This window comes from Schistocerca serialis, chromosome 5 (assembly GCF_023864345.2).
Source record: "Schistocerca serialis cubense isolate TAMUIC-IGC-003099 chromosome 5, iqSchSeri2.2, whole genome shotgun sequence".
Classification (NCBI taxonomy): domain Eukaryota; kingdom Metazoa; phylum Arthropoda; class Insecta; order Orthoptera; family Acrididae; genus Schistocerca; species Schistocerca serialis.
Genome location: NC_064642.1, coordinates 119,600,028 through 119,618,156, shown reverse-complemented (window position 1 = coordinate 119,618,156; position 18,129 = coordinate 119,600,028). Strand labels below are relative to the sequence as shown.

The window sequence follows — 18,129 nt, the reverse complement described above, 5'->3', positions numbered from 1 at the left end:
TTCTAGATATGACAAGGATTGTGATACAAAGGAACACATCTATGAAATACTAAGGCAGCTTTGCCATAAAATGGCAATAAACAGATTTCCTGCACAGTGTGTGGATATTGTTCTACATCATTTTCTTTATGAAAAAGTGAATGATGCTTTCTTGTTGGCATACAAAGTAATTAGCAGTATTCCAGCTTTTGTGCAATCTCTATGTAGAGTAAGTATCTTTTTTCTTCAATAATCAGGGATGTCTGCCAAGGTGGACATGTCTGTCATGTTATTGATAGAGGTACTACAGTTGGTAGGGAGTGATGGATTTTCCACCTGTTCTGTTGGCAAAATTTCTATTTTATGAAGTTGGGAAAGCACATAAATTACACCATAACAACCAAGATCATTATGAAATTGTAAGAATCATCTCAACATAAAGATACAAATATGCCATATCTAACTCTGCATCCACTTTTCATTTAATATTTTTCTTCTACATAGTTTTAGCATTTCAAATTTCAGAAACTTGCACGCTGTTCATATTATATGATCTTGTCTAGATTAGTGAATAAATTTTTTCAAAATTTCCAGGTTTCTAACAATAACATTTTTGTGTTTATTTTTACAATCGGTCTAGTTTGAATCTGATAGATTGCATGCCTAAGAACATTACCTGCATCTACTAATAAACATGCTGTTAATGGAATATTGTTAACACTTGGGTGGATGACATTATATTCGGCAGCTAGAGCAGGAATGTGAATCATATTGGGCCTTATATAGACTTCAGAAAGTCCCTCATATTCCATGGAGAGAGATGTGAGGTATGAGGAATGAAGCTCAGAAACCATATTTTAAGTAATATTTTGTTCCTCCAAATACAATCTTAATAGAGCAGAAGGAATTAAACAACAGTCTTTTGAATTCAATTTTAACTCCACTGTATTACCCAAGAGACTTTTAACATGTTCTTGCAGGTTGATGGAAACTTAAATGCCCATACATCTGACTCATTTCTGATAAAATTGTAGTAAACATATTTTGTACAGTATTTGGAAAAAAGTAAAAAATTGGTATCAACAAGACTCCGGCCGGCACCCACCTCGTGGTCCGTCGCCGGCTGGCCCCTGCCAACCCGAGAGGCAGTGTGGTTTCAGTTGCCTGAGACTGCCATCGCTTGCGCGTGAGCATGGGCGTGTGCGTGCATGTGTGTCTATTTTTGACGAAAACCTTAATGGCTGAAAGCTTTAATTGCGAGTGTCTTTTTGTTGTGCCTATCTGCAACTCAGCATCTCCACTATATGGTGAGTAGCAACTTTCCTTCTCATAATGTTGTTACATTACATCCTGGATTTTCCATTGTTTGAAAGATAATGATGTGTTTTATTATTTTTGATGATCTGCAATTTGAAAGAAAATTGCACAATATGTACAGTACTCAATGTTGCCTAGTTCAAAAATAGAGCATCGATATAGTTACACCACATTTGTTTATATACACTTACCTTTTTCATTACTCAATCATGTCTGTCAGCTCCATTATTTTGCTTAAATTTTTGACCGCATTAGCTAATGGAGTGCATTCTCAAAAAAATCCCTACTGCAGAGACAGGCTTCCTAAGCATTAAGACCCTAAAATTATTCATTATTTTACTATTTCATTATTGCTTCATTATCTAATAAACACCTGCTCTTCTTATCTGATGCAAAATAGGTTCTACTGAAAAATACTCCACAGTAACAGATCCTTATGTTAAGGCAAAGTTAACTCTCATTACTGATCAGACAAAATGATCACTCAGAAAAACAATTATTTCACTGTATTCCATCAAATTGCTTGAGATTCTAGCCTGAAAGGTGATATACATACAAATCTTGCTTATTCTTTCCACACACTTACTCCAGGCAACTATTTTTAAAATTCTATTTCCTTAATGTTGGAAGAGGCTGTACCATGACACACTTCTATAGGTAGTTATCTCCGTATACTGATTGCAATGAACACAAACATTTCTGTTATACCACAATTAATATTGACCTAGTATTCAAGATGGTTTTTACTGCATATTGCCTCTGCTGCTGCACCAGATTATTTCCATTTTTATTATCACATAACATGCCTTATACAATCAAAGATTGTGACATAGGTGACTTGTCAGTTTTACACTATATATAATAATACTAAAAATAGACAATAAACTAATAATACATATGGTGTAATATGTTCAAAGAGGTATTTTAATTACAATTGTAATGCATTGTTGCCATTCACGAAATCTTCTACACTATAGTGACATTTATCTTTCAGATATTTTTCCAGATCTCTTTGGTACCTTTTACATTTGGGTCATCCATACCTTTTCATATTTTATTTACAAATTTCATGCCCATATAGTATGGGTTTTTTTCATATGATTTTAATCGGTGGGTAGGTAACATGTAGCTTGTTCTATATCTAGTATCATATTGATGCAAGAAGCAGTTACCCTCAAAAAGTTGTTGGTTTCTTTTCGTGAAAGTGAGAGTTTCATAGATGTATATGTTTGGAATGCTCATTAGATCTAGTTTTACAAATAAAGGTTTACAATGTTGCTTTGATTTTGCTCTCACCATTGGTTGGATGATTCTGTTTTGTAGTCTAAAAGCTCTAAGTAAATTTTTTTTCCAGACCCCCCAGAAAATTATACTATACATGATGACTGAAACAAAATATGCATTATATACAGTTTTTCTTACAGCTAAATCAGTAAAACTATACAAGATATTCATAATAACACAAGGCTATTCAGTTGACCGAGTATGTAGTCCACATGGTGACTCCATAACAGGTTTTTATTGACTAATACGCCAAGGAATTTGACACAGTCTGCAGTCTCTAATTTTTTGTCCATATACCTTATTTCACTTATAGACTGTGCAGATTGTTTTGTGGTGAAATGAACAATTTCTGTTTTTGTAAAATTTAATGTCAAGTTATTGTTTTTGACCCATGTTTCCACTTCCTCAAGTGTGTGTTCAATATTACGAATTAGGTCTACCTCATTTTTTCAACAGACTACAGCTGTTGCATCATCTGCTTAGAGGATTGTATCAGACTGAACCTGGCATGGCATATCATTGATATAATATTGAAAAAGTAGAGGCCCTAATATCGAACCTTGTGGAACACCTGATTGAGTGTGTTTTAAGCCAGAGAGAAATTTCTTGCAATTGATATTAATAAATACTCTTTGTTTTCTGTTTGCCAAGTATGATGACATCCAGCTAAGAGATTGACCTTGTAAACCATAGTGTGCCAATTTTTGGAGAAGCAGGTCATGATTTACTGTGTCAAAGGACAGGTCACAAAAGATCTGCTGACTTTTGTGACTAATTCATTTATTGCATGGATTGTGCTGCAGCCTTTTCTGAAACCATATTGATTGCATAAGATAATGCTGTTTGATGAAGTGTGATTTTCGATCTGATCACGTGTGTCTCTTTCAAATATTTTTGAGAAAATTGGTAACAGAGAGAGTGGCCTATAGTTGCCCAATTCACCTTGTTTGCCTTTTTTATGTACTGGCGGAACTTCTGTATATTTTAATCGATCTGGGAAGCATCCCTCATCAAGCGATTGGTTGATTTTGGAAGAGAGTGGATATGCAATACTGTGATGGACTATTTCTATTATTTCAGTGGGGACCTCATCCTACCCCACAGATTTTGAATTTTTTAGGGACATGATTGGAAGATAGTGGTCATCAGGTATGTCTTAATATCTCCAAACCCAGGGAAGGATTGCCAGAAAGTGAAGCTATGACTAAAACAGCTCACATCAGGCCTAGCAGTAGATGGGTAACTGTAAAATCGAAGGGAGCTCTTACAAACATGTTGTTGTTGTTGTGGTCTTCAGTCCTGAGACTGGTTTGATGCAGCTCTCCATGCTACTCTATCCTGTGCAAGCTTTTTCATCTCCCAGTACCTACTGCAACCTACATCCTTCTGAATCTGCTTAGTGTATTCATCTCTTGGTCTCCCTCTACGATTTTTACCCTCCACGGTGCCCTCCAATACTAAATTGGTGATCCCTTGGTGCCTCAGAACATGTCCTACCAACCGATCCCTTCTACTAGTCAAGTTGTGCCACAAATTTCTCTTCTCCCCAGTCCTATTCAATACCTCCTCATTAGTTATGTGATCTACCCATCTAATCTTCAGCATTCTTCTGTAGCACCACATTTCAAAAGCTTCTATTCTCTTCTTGTCCAAACTATTTATCGTCCATGTTTCACTTCCATACATGGCTACACTCCATACAAATACTTTCAGAAACGACTTCCTGACACTTAAATCAATACTCGGTGTTAACAAATTTCTCTTCTTCAGAAACGCTTTCCTTGCCATTGCCAGTCTACATTTTATATCCTCTCTACTTCGACCATCATCAGTTATTTTTCTCCCCAAATAGCAAAACTCCTTTACTACTTTAAGTGTCTCATTTCCTAATCTAATTCCCTCAGCATCACCCGACTTAATTCGACTACATTCCATTATCCTCGTTTTACTTTTGTTGATGTTCATCTTATATCCTCCTTTCAAGACACTGTCCATTCCGTTCAACTGCTCTTCCAAGTCCTTTGCTGTCTCTGACAGAATTACAATGTCATCGGCGAACCTCAATGTTTTTATTTCTTCTCCATGGATTTTAATACCTACTCCGAATTTTTCTTTTGTTTCCTTCACTGCTTGCTCAATATACAGATTGAATAACATCGGGGACAGGCTACAACCCTGTCTCACTCCCTTCCCAACCACTGCTTCCCTTTCATGTCCCTCGACTCTTATAACTGCCATCATATTAACAATAAATATAGGCAGGACTTTGTGTTACTATAAAATAACAAACTTCTTCTCCCCAGTCTTGTTCAATACCTCCTCATTAGTTATATCAGCTACCCAACTAATCTTCAGCATTCTTCTGTAGCACCACGTTTCTAAAGTTTCTATTCTCTTCTTGTCCAAACTAGTTATCGTCCATGTTTTACTTCCATACATGGCTACGCTCCATACAAATACTTTCAGAAACAACTTCCTGACACTACAATCTATACTCCATGTTAACAAATTTCTCTTCTTCAGAAATGCTTTCCTTGCCATTGCCAGTCTACATTTTATATCCTCTCTACTTCGACCATCATCAGTTATTTAAAAAACTTAATAGTGAACTTAATAGTGAACAAATTTTCAAATGGAAACGTGGTAAATATTCTATGTTTAAGTGAACATTGGTGTAAAGAGGATGAGCTTGGGTACGAAGTATTGGATGATTACACACTACTTAGTTGCTATTGCAGAAAACAGCAATTACGTGGTGGGGTAGCAATATATGCAAAACACCTCTTGCATCAAACTGTGGCAGGATAAATCTCAATACCCTTTGTGATTAAATGCATTTTGAAATATCAGGTCTATTAATTGAGAGCCTTAAGCTGGTGGTGGTGGTGGTGGTGGTGGTGGTGGTGGTGGTGTACAGGTCACCTAGTGGTAACCCCCATATCTTTCTGGAGAAACTTCAGGAACTTTTAATGTACATATGTATACCAAAATGGAAAAAAATACAATATTGTCATTGGACAGGATATCAATTCAAGTTTTGATGTCCTACAGGACAGAAAAACTGTGACAGAGCTCAAAAATGTGCTTCAACAATTTAACCTGCATTATGTTAACTGCAAACCTACCAGAGGCTCATCCTGTCTAGACAACATATTTACAAATATTAAGAGAACTTGTATGTGGTTCATGGTGTGGGTTCCTGTAGTCATGTCCTAGTTCATTAACCACGGGCAACATATGAGTGGTCAGGTACGTGGTCCTGACAGTCGGGATACCAGTTACTTTGGAATAAGGCTGGGCATCTCGGACATATTCTGAGTTGTGGTCACCTTTGTGCTCATACGGCAAAGACTACCAAATCCACCGGTTAGTCCCTCAGCCATTAGGGGTAAAACCCAATGGGACTTGGGGCAAGTAAGGCTAGCAACCTGCTTCCCTGGTACATTAAATATGATGCTGGCAACAATCAGAGCAAAATGCCTCGGACCTTTGGAGGTGACGGAGTCCCACCTCTAACTGACAAACCAGGGACTCCTAAGATATGACTTGGCAAACAAATGGTAATGAGATGGGGAGCTATTAATATCAATGAGGGCTACTCTGGGAAGAAGGTAGAGCTGGCAGAGGCTGCAAGTAAGATGGGGCTGGACGTTTTAGCTCTTAGTGACATTCGGGTAAGGGGTGAGAAAGAAGAGGAAGTGGGAGAATACAAGGTCTACCTGTCAGGAGTCAAAGCAGGAGTAGCACAATTGGGTGTAGGGCTTTACATCAGGAAAGAAATGGAACCCAGCGTAGTTGCAATAAGGTATGTAAACGAACGGCTAATGTGGATAGATTTGACAGTGTCTAGCAAGAAAATTAGGATTGTGTCAGTATATTCGCATTGTGAAGGGACAGATCAATATAAGATGGATAGTTTTTATGAGGCACTCAGTGATGTAGTTGTTAGAGTAAAGGACAAGGACAGTGTTCTGCTCATGGGTGATTTTAACGCCAGGATTGGAAATCGAACAGAAGGGTATGCAAAGGTTACGGGTAAATTTGGAGAGGATATGGAGGCAAACAGGAACGGGAAACAACTCTTGGATTTCTGTGCCAGTATGGGCTTAGTAATCACAAACTCCTTTTCTAAACATAAGAACATTCACCGGTATACTTGGGAAGGCAGGGGAACCAGATCTGTCATTGACTATATAATAACAGATCAGGAATTCAGGAAGGCTGTGAGGGACACAGGTGTATTCAGGGGATTCTTTGAGGACACTGATCATTATTTAATCTGCAGTGAAATTGGGATTGTGAGGCCGAAAGTGCAGGAGATCAGGTCCATATCTAGGAGGATAAGAGTGGAGAAACTTCAGGATAAGGAAATCAGGCACAAGTACATAACAGCGATCTCAGAAAGGTACCAGTTAGTTGAATGTAGTCAATTACAATCATTGGAAAAGGAATGGACAAGGTACAGGGACACAGTACTAGAAGTGGCTAGAGAATGTCTTGGAACAGTAGTGTGTAAAAGTAGGATGAAGCAAACAGCTTGGTGGAATGACACAGTCAAGGCAGCCTGTAAAAGGAAAAAGAAGGCGTATCAAAAATGGCTACATACTAGAACTCAGGTAGACAGAGAAAGTTATGTTGAAGAAACAAACAAAGCCAAACAGATAATTGCAGCATCCAAGAAGAAATCTTGGGAAGACTTTGGAAACAGGTTGGAGACTATGGGTCAAGCTGCTGGAAAACCATTCTGGAGTGTAATTAGCAGTCTTCGAAAGGGAGGTAAGAAGCAAATGACAAGTATTGTGGACAGGTCAGGAATACTGCTGATGACTCCTGTGGATGCCTTGGGCAGATGGAGGGAATATTTTGAAGAGTTGCTCAATGTAGGTGAAAATACGATCGGTAATGTTTCAGGTTTCGAGGTAGAATGGGATAGGAATGATGATGGAAATAGGATCACATCTGAGGAAGTGGAGAAAATGGTCAATAGATTGCAGTGCAATAAAGCAGCTGGGGTGGATGAAATTAAATCGGAACTCATCAAGTACAGTGCACTGTCAGGTCTCAGATGGCTACACAGGATAATTGAAATTGCCTGGGAGTTGGGACAGGTTCCATCAGACTGGACAAAAGCAGTAATCACACCAGTCTTTAAACATGGAAACATGTAACAACTACAGAGGTATCTCTGTAATCAGTGTTGTGGGTAAAATCTTCTCAGGTATTGTTGAAAGGAAAGTGCGAGTATTAGTTGAGGACCAATTGGATGAAAATCAGTGTGGGTTTAGGTCTCTTAGAGGTTGTCAGGACCAGATCTTTAGCTTACGCCAAATAATGGAGAAGTGTTATGAGTGGAACAGGGGATTGTATCTAAGCTTTATAGATCTAGAAAAGGCATATGACCGGGTTCCTAGGAGGAAGTTATTGTCTGTTCTACAAGATTATGGAATAGGAGACAAACTTTTGCAAGCAATTAAAGGTCTTTACATAGTCAGGCAACAGTTAGAGTTGACGGTAAATTGCGTTCATGGTTCAGAGTAGTTTCAGGGGTAAGACAAGGTTGCAACCTGTCTCCACTGTTGTTCATATTATTTATGGATCATATGTTGAAAACAATAGACTGTCTGGGTGAGCTTAAGATATGTGAACACAAAATAAGCAGTCTTGCATATGCGAATGACTTAGTTGTGATGGCACATTCTATTGAAAGTTTGCAAAGTAATATTTCAGAGCTAGATCAGAAATGTAAGGACTATGGTATGAAGATTAGCATCTCCTAAACGAAAGTAATGTCAGTGGGAAAGAAATATAAATGGATTGAGTCCCAAATAGGAGGAACAAAGTTAGAACAGGTGGACGGTTTCAAGTACTTAGGATGCATATTCTCACAGGATGGCAACATGGTGAAAGAACTGGAAGCGAGGTGTAGCAAAGCTAATGCAGTGAGCACTCAGCTACGATCTATTCTCTTCTGCAAGAAGGAAGTCAGTACCAAGACTAAGTTATCTGTGCACCGTTCAATCATTCGACCAACTTTGTTGTATGGGAGCGAAAGCTGGGTGGATTCAGGTTACCTTATCAACAAGGTTGAGGTTACGGACATGAAAGTAGCTAGGATGATTGCAGGTACTAGTAGATGGGAACAATGGCAGGAGGGTGTCCACAATGAGGAAATCAAAGAAAAACTGGGAATGAACTCTATAGATGTAGCAGTCAGGGTGAACAGGCTTAGATGGTGGGGTCATGTTACACACATGTGAGAAGCAAGGTTACCCAAGAGACTCATGGGTTCAGCAGTAGAGGGTAGGAGGAATCGAGGCAGACCAAGGAGAAGGTACCTGGATTCGGTTAAGAATGATTTTGAAGTAATAGGTTTAACATCAGAAGAGGCACCAGTGTTAGCACTGAATAGGGGATCGTGGAGGAATTTTACAAGGGGGCTATGCTCCAGACTGAACGCTGAAAGGCATAATCAGTCTTAGATGATGATGATGATGATGATGATGATGATGATGATGATGATGATGATGATGATGTAATTAGTTTCCCTTACTCAGACCATGATGCAATATATCCTAGTCTTAATAATGTAACTTCAGACTGCACCAAACCATAATCTAAAATTATAACTAGACCAGTGAGCGGAGAGAGGATCAATAGGTTTAGACATGCCCTCACCTATTTCAGTTGGGACACACGTTTTATTAGGCTCAACACTGTTCAGCTGATATTGTTTTCACCGAGTTTTTCTCCATATTTTTAAATATATTTGAAAATAACATCCAACTGAAAAAATGTACAGTGAATATTAGTAGTAATTACAAGAAAATAAAAATGAAGGAATGGTATACTCCACAGTTAGGGAAACTGAAAAATACTGTTATGCTGTAGTCTAGTTTGTACAAAACCAGTAAATCAGAACTGTATAAAGATTTGTATGCTAAAGCTTAATACAAGTATAGGAAGGCAATAAATGAAGCGAAGAAACTGCATGACAGTAAACATTGAAAAATCTAACAATAAATGCAAAAAGGTGTGGAGTGTAATAAACTCCATTGTACACACTAAACACAAAGAGGAAATTGCCATTATCCCAGAAGAATTTAACAAATATTGCATTCAGTCCATTGAAAAAATCAGTACTTCAATAATCAAACCACTTGAAAATGTACTTAGTATTTTGGACAGCTGCTTTGAAAAGCTTCCTCCAAGCACATTCACTTTCAAAGAAGTGAGCCCAAATAATATCCAAAAGTAGTGAAAAATTTCAAACCTTCAGTTAGTGTTGATTACTATGATATGTCATGTAATTTGTTAAAAGATGTTATTGATTGTGTGATTTATCCTTTAACTTTTTGTGTTAACAAATGCCTCGTTGAAAGTAAGTTCCCTGATGTACTAAAAATTTGTAGAGTTGTGCCCACATATGAAAAAGGGGAAAAGAACTGTCTCGCTAGTTACAGACCTATATCCATAACCCCAGTTTTTCAAAAATTTTAGAAACAATTATGTATAAGCAAGTTAGTGTCTACTTGGGTAAACTAAATATAATTAATGATAAACAGTTTGGATTTAGGGAAGGGTAAATCCACAACAGATGCAATGGACTCCCTAGTAAAAATAGTCCTAGATGTATTTGAGGCTAGGGACTATGCCCAGGCTACATTTTGTGACCTGAGCAGAGGCTTTGACTGTGTAGAGCATGACACTGTGTCGAATAAGCTAGTTTACTATGGTTTTGATGACAACAGTATAAATGTGTTCAGATCTTTTCTAGAGAACTGTCAACAATCAAATTTGGTTAATGTTAGGTACAGAGTGCCTCAAGGGTCAGTGTTTTTACCTTTACTGTTTATACTAATGACCTGCCCTCACTCATAAATTCTCACACAATATTGTATGCTGATGACACAAATTTTCTACATAAAAGCTCTGATCTAGGCACACTGAAAACACTGACCGAAAATACCCTTGCTAAGTCCTCATTATGGTTCAAAGTTAGTGGCTTCTTACTAAATGAGAGCTAAACCCAGACACTTTACTTTAGCCTCAAAGAGATTCCTAACTACTAAAAATTAGAAACGGTAAAATTTCTAGGTGTTACTATTGACAATAATTTGACATGGGAACCACACATTAAAAAATATTGGCTAGGCTTTCAAGAGTTATTTATCTAATTAGGAACTTAAATGACATGTTCCCAATGACTATGTGAGATCAGCATATTTTGCCTTCTTCCAAAGCATCATCTCTTACGGAATTCTACTGTGGGGTAGTATCTGTCATGTAAATGATATTTTACTTTTACAGAAGAAAGTAATAAGAATAATAACGGATTGTGATAAAACACAACATTGTAAACCTGTGTTTATTAAATTGCAGTGTCTTACCATAGTAAACTTATTCATCTATGATGTTTTATTGTATGTTAGAGACGATGTCTCTAATTTTGTGTTGAAAAGTGGTATTCATAACCATAATACTAGATACAGAACATCTGTAGACATGCCATGTCATAGATTATGAAAATTGCAGAACTCCTACCTAGTTCTTGGACTAAGTGCTGACTTTAAAGAACTGCCTGTAAATATTTTTAAAGCTAAATTATACAAGCTACTAGTGAACAATCTGTTTTACACCATTGATGAATTTTTTTTGAAGATGAAAATACTGTATTCTAATGTGTACCTATTTTATGTAAACCAATTTACATCAATATAGTAGTTTATGTAGAAATATATGCTCTTGACTTTGTCTATTGCTGTAATCAGTCAAATGACAATAAATTTTTATTATTATTTCTTTCCTTTCTCAGACGTTTTGTCTGGTTAAAAATAGAAAGTAACACGGACCTTGATCAAGTGTGACTTCCTTTTAACTGTACGGTATATGTTACATTGCATTTAGGAACTTTCGGGTAATTGAATATGTATCAATGATTACAGATTTCTGTTGTTGTATATATACGTTTGGATGTAGCTGTATTGCGTTGATGCACCGGTGGATATTGTGTGGTATGACTCCTGTAGTTGATAGTATAATTGGTATAATGTCAACTTTATCCTGATGCCACATGTCCTTGACTTCCTCAGCCAGTTGGATGTATTTTTCAATTTTTTCTCCTGTTTTCTTCTGTATACTTGTTGTATTGGGTATGGATATTTCGATTAGTTGTGTTAATTTCTTCTTTTTATTGGTGAGTATGATGTCAGGTTTGTTATGTGGTGGTGTTTTATCTGGTATAATGGTTCTGGTCCAGTATAATTTGTATTCACCATTCTCCAGTACATTTTGTGGTGCATTCTTGTATGTGGGAACGTGTTGTTTTGTTAGTTTATGTTGTATGGCAAGTTGTTGATGTATTATTTTTGCTACATTGTCATGTCTTCTGGTGTATTCTGTATTTGCTAGTATTGTACATCTGCTTGTGATGTGATCTACTGTTTCTATTTGTTGTTTGCAAAGTCTGCATTTATCTGTTGTGGTATTGGGATCTTTAATAATATGCTTGCTGTAATATCTTGTGTTTATTGTTTGATCCTGTATTGCAATCATGAATCCTTCTGTCTCACTGCATATATTGCCTTTTCTTAGCCATGTGTTGGATGTGGCTTGATTGATGTGTGGCTGTGTTACATGATATGGGTGCTTGCCATGTAGTGTTTTCTTTTTCCAATTTACTTTCTTCGTATCTGTTGATGTTATGTGATCTAAAGGGTTGTAGAAGTGGTTATGAAATTGCAGTGGTGTAACCGATGTATTTATATGAGTGATTGCTTTGTGTATTTTGCTAGTTTCTGCTCATTCTATAAAGATTTTTTTAAAATAGTCTACCTGTCCATAATGTAGGTTTTTTATGTCGATAAATCCTCTTCCTCCTTCCTTTCTGCTTAATGTGAATCTTTCTGTTGCTGAATGTATGTGATGTATTCTACGTTTGTGGCATTGTGATCGTGTAAGTGTATTGACTGCTTCTAGGTCTGTGTCACTCCATTTCACTACTCCAAATGAGTAGGTCAATATTGGTATAGCATAAGTATTTATAGCTTTTGTCTTGTTTCTTGCTGTCAATTCTGTTTTCAGTATTTTTGTTAGTCTTTGTCTATATTTTTCTTTTAGTTCTTCTTTAATATTTGTATTAGCTATTCCTATTTTTTGTCTGTATCCTAGATATTTATAGGCATCTGTTTTTTCCATCGCTTCTATGCAGTTGCTGTGGTTATCCAATATGTAATCTTATTGTTTAGTGTGTTTTCCCTTGACTATGCTATTTTTCTTACATTTGTCTGTTCCAAAAGCCATATTTATATCATTGCTGAATACTTCTGTTATCTTTAGTAATTGGTTGAGCTATTGATTTGTTGCTGCCAGTAGTTTTAGATCATCCAAGTATAGCAAATGTGTGATTTTTTGTTGGTATGTTCTGGTAATATTATATCCATAATTTGTATTATTTAGCATGTTGGATAGTGGGTTCAGAGCAAGACAGAACCAGAAAGGACTTAATGAGTCGCCTTGATATATTCCACGCTTAATCTGTATTGGCTGTGATGTGATATTATTTGAATTTGTTTGGATATTAAGTATGGTTTTCCAATTTTTCATTACTATGTTTAGGAATTGTATCAATTTAGGATCTACTTTGTATATTTCCAATGTTTGTAGTAACCATGAGTGGGGTACACTATCAAAAGCTTTTTGGTAATCAATGTATGTGTAGTGTAGCGACCTTTGTTTGGTTTTAGCTTGATATGTCATCTCTGCATCTATTATCAGTTGCTCTTTATATCCTCGTGCTCCTTTGCAGCAGCCTTTTTGTTCTTCATATATAATTTTGTTCTGTGTTGTATGTGTCATTAATTTCTGTGTAATGACTGATGTTAATATTTTGTAATGTGGGTTTCATTTCATCTTTCCCTCTCCTTCCCTCTTTCCTGATGAAGCAACCTTGGGTTGCGAAAGCTTTTTTTTTTTTTTTTTAATTGTCTCTATCAACATACCAACGCTTTCATTTGGTAAGTTATAGCATCTTTGTTTTTAGAAATACTTACAATATTGTCAATACATGTTGCAGAGGTTGCTGTAATTCTTGTATACTGATCAAAATTGAGATTTAGCCCATTTGTGGCTGCCATGTTCTTTAAGTGTGAAGAAAATTTGTCATCAGTCCTTACATCTATGTTGAAGTCAGCATATATAACAACTTTCTTGTACAGTTTTTCACTTTTTACTCTATGTAGCAATGTATCAAACTTATCTAAAAATACAGAGCTTATATGGTACCTAGGGGTGTGATATATGCTGATAATTAATATGTTATACTCTTTAAGTTCTATACAACTACTTTCAAATGTACATTCTTCATTCAGATGGCTAAAATACTGTCTGATATCATAGTCTACCAAGGAATGAACTAATATGCAAAAGCCTCCAAACCCATTGGTTCCACAAAAGTTGGTAGCCAGTTTATAGCCTGTAAGTTTATTTGGGAGATTGATATTTTCAGATTTTAGCCAATTTTCATTAAGACATATTACTTTCACAGATTGTTTCACATTTTCTAGCAAAAGTTCTATATCATAAAGCTTCCTGATCATTCCTTCAGACAGACCTCTGATGTTAAAGAGCATAATGAAATTACTACTGCATATATTATTAAGTAGCCGGTCTTTAAAACCAATTTGGCTATAAAGTAATGGATCATCCACATGAGTGTTGACTGCTTGTTCTGGATTCAGTGTATTGGGCCAAATTAAGAAAGAATTGGCCCCTTTCATCAGTTTCCCTGTGTGAGAGCATCTGGATGATGAGTAGGTACAGTCTTCTTGACGATAATTTTGATCTCTGCTGTATCTTCTGAGACTTGTTCTGGCACCGTCTCATGTCCTGGATGTGATGTTTCTGTTTGAGCTGGTGCTGTGGCTGTGACTAAGTGTGTGATTTTGAAATTGTTTTCCCATTTTTCCATTTACTTGGTTGAAACTGGTTGCATGGAAATTGGTTTTCTTGCAATGTAATCTTTTTGTATTAATTTCGCTAGCATTTTGCCAATGTATGACTTGCCAGCATTATTATAATGTAGTCCATGTTTCATAAACAAATCTCTTTCATCAGGAAGATAGAAAAATGTTACATTTTGATAGGACTTGCTTATTTTGTAGAACTGTCTATTTACTTTTCCAAGCTCCAGATTTACGATGTAATTGTCTTGCAGGTCATATCTGTGAGGCAAGCTAGTAACTATGATGTTCGGAACTTCCAGATCTAGTAATGTAGTTTTTAAACACTAGTTTCACACATGAGCTGATTACTGTATATATTATAGTTTTCAGATAATCTGCATCTTCTGCTCCACACATGCTAACACCTTTCATTTTCTGATTACCTTACCTCTTAGCAGAAATTTTTTAACCATGACATCAATTTACTTTCATCATATTTCATAAAACCAGAATAAACACAGTATCTCATAGATTTTTACCAAATACTACTGCTGTTTTGTTGCCTTTTCTTCCATCCTCTTATGATTCCATTACTTATCACTAATGCAACATAATATATATAGTTAACATTGGAGAAACCTTTTCTAAAATAATCATATACTAAAGTATCCTGCTGTACAAAATACATCAAAGTCGAAGATAGAATGTTTCTGATTCACTTATAAACTACAGATAGGATAGGAGAAGAGTTTGACTGACTCGGGAAACAAGAAAGATGAGACAGACAGTTGGGGTAAGTATTATTGCCACATAACTGAAACCAGCACAGAATGCTGAACCCCCTACTTGCTTTTTGCACATGAAATTAGTCCCAAATATTACATCAATGCTGAGATTTTGAATCACCAAGAAATTGCACTCCAAAAGCTGTCCTACCAATTCCACAGTTGATAGTACCTCTCGCATCACAATCAAGTTGAACACTGACTACTGTAAATGATGTAGCAGACAGTTGCATCATTGCATTCAACAGTTCTTTACATTCACTGTTCACATCTCCCCAAAATTAAAATTACATGGCCAACTGACAGTTGGTAAAGGCTAAGGCTCACTAATAGTTTGCAGGCAAACATCAGCATACTGCTACAATAGTTTGCTGTTCAACATCTATGAGCAGTAAATACCTAACCACACACACTTCACAGCTCTTGCCGAATAATAAGGTATGTGTGACACTATTTCTCAAATAAATTGAACAGACACTGTCATTGTTGTTACTCTGACTCAGACTTCCCATCTGAAAATCAGACATGGACTGACTGTCTTGGGACCAAAAATTGGGCCTTTATATATCATCACAGTAATACACTGAAACTATACATTTTTTGATATTAAAGTTACAGAAATTACAGTCAAAAAATACCTCATTCAATTAACTGAATACATAAAAAAATTCTGCCTTTTTAACACTTCCTTCTGTCACAAAATTTAGGCAAAATTATTTGTTTAAATAATGAAATTAACAGATATAGTTATACAAACAATACTTCGGCAAACCTGGCAATTATTTTTGACTTAATTAAGGACTGGCTTTGCTAATATGTTTTCTAATGGAGCCAAATAAATACTTCAAGAATCCTAGTAGTTCTTCCTCCAAATGTTTATAATTAGTACAGAATTTAATTTGTTTATAATCCAGCAATAGAATTTAAGTGACAAAAAATTACTGAATTCACCCTATAGCAAAAGATACTAACTAGGAATAGTCAAAGTAAATTATGAAATTGATTACATACACAAAACTAAGCACAAAATTATATCTGGTGCTATATTTCTTAAGCATGAGGGCCAACCTTCCTCTCCATAGGTACGCCAATTATACTTGTGCATTTTAATGGTAATTAGGCAAAATTGAAAATAAAATGAATTTAAGGAGCCAGATGGCAAAATGAGAGGAAGTAAAAAGATCCCAGCTTGCTTTGTCACAAAAGTGTTGCATTTGTTATTGAACTCTGACTACCAACAGAAGCAATTTCAGATAATGGGACTACAGCTCTGCATGTGCCACTGAGGATCTTCAGTCTATAACCAAGTAAACTAACTTACGTAAGATATGTCAGACCAGTTATGTAATCTAGAGTATCTCAAAAAATATTTTTATGTCTTTCTGAGGTAGCAGGTTTTTCATAATTTGCACAATATATAAGGAGTTTATTTAACACATCAGATGAGTTAGCATCATTCGTGCAATTTTCCATTTCCCTTCTAGGCTGCTTTTCATTTCCCTTTGGACTCTTCAACGAAGATATTTCTCTCTCGTCTTTGCTGCTTGTATTTCCATCTCATATAGTTTTTATGCTGCACTCTGTCCAATTTGAAAAAGGTTCACCAGGTTTTAGTATGGTGTATGTGGTAAAAAGTTTGTCTCAGTGCTTTCAGTATACCGGTGTAATTTTTTCTGTTTGCATAGTGTGTCATCAATTTTCACCCTTTTAATTACTTGAGGGCAACATTTATTTTAAATATTAATGAAAGTGTCAAGAAATATATCAAAAGCATTGGTATTGTTACAGTTACTGAAACTTTACCCCTCAGAATAATTTGTCCTTTAGGTGTATAATGCAATATGCTTTCAACATTCTGACATAGTACACATAACATAGAGACTGTTTCCAGTAGCAATTGATGGATGGTACAACCCATTAGCTTTATTTAGCTAATGTAGTTGAGTATTTATCTGTTTCACAACACCAGCTTTTTCAGTTGTTCCTTCTTTCATATGGTGTCAAAAATATGAGAGTTTTTTAAATGGAACACGTTCATTAACAAATACTGCCATTATCCACCCTTTGTGTAGTTACCTGCAATAACTAGTAACTAATTGCTCATGCATAACCCTGTAATTTGTGATACAGTTTTACTGCTTTTCAGTTCATGTTGTGTTAGTACTAATAGATGTGAATGCTCATACACACAAATGTAACATATTTCTAAGATACTGGACATATCACAACCTTCTGGCAATAAACTCCATTAACATAAAACTCCCTTCACCATCATTATTTTTGTGTGATTTTCCTCATTTTCATTTGAGATTTTAATTGCACTGTTCATATGCTCATCTTTGAACAACTGCTCTCTGAAATTTTAATCTAACCAGGGTGCTGTTGTGAGGAATACTGGAAGAACTATTATCAACAGCAGCACAAAATTCCTTTGCATTCTTTCATTTCTGAATTTCTGTTGCAGGTTGTGCATTTACGACTACATGCTGGCCCAATTCCAGAAAATGATTTTGTAGTTAATATTGATGTCTTTAATCTCATTAAGAAGCTGCACAAGCTAATTCCAAATAGTATTGCACCAGTAATAAGTAGTTTGGAATTATGTCTTTGCAGTGAAAATAATGAGGAGAAGTTAAATGCTTTCCAGCTTTTGACACATTTGTACACTGAAGGAAATTGTGAGGGAAAGTACATTTTTCTGTGGAAAGCATTCTTGGAACGGTAAGAGATTCATTTTCTTGTTGCAGCCTATCTTATTAGAAATAGCTTGAGACTGTAATATAGTGGTAATATAGCTGTCTAAAAATAACAATATGACCATAAAT

The 18,129-nt window shown here is 36.0% G+C and overlaps 1 protein-coding gene across 1 annotated transcript in view; it reads left to right on the top strand.

Moving 5' to 3' along the window:
- The window catches only part of LOC126481410 (uncharacterized), a 241,418-nt gene that overhangs the window by 99,964 nt on the left and 123,325 nt on the right, over positions 1-18,129 (top strand). The window contains exons 6-7 of the mRNA XM_050105147.1: positions 7-208; positions 17,769-18,025. Of these exons, the coding sequence (XP_049961104.1) occupies positions 7-208; positions 17,769-18,025 (459 nt within the window). The remainder of the gene's footprint in view (positions 1-6; positions 209-17,768; positions 18,026-18,129) is intronic.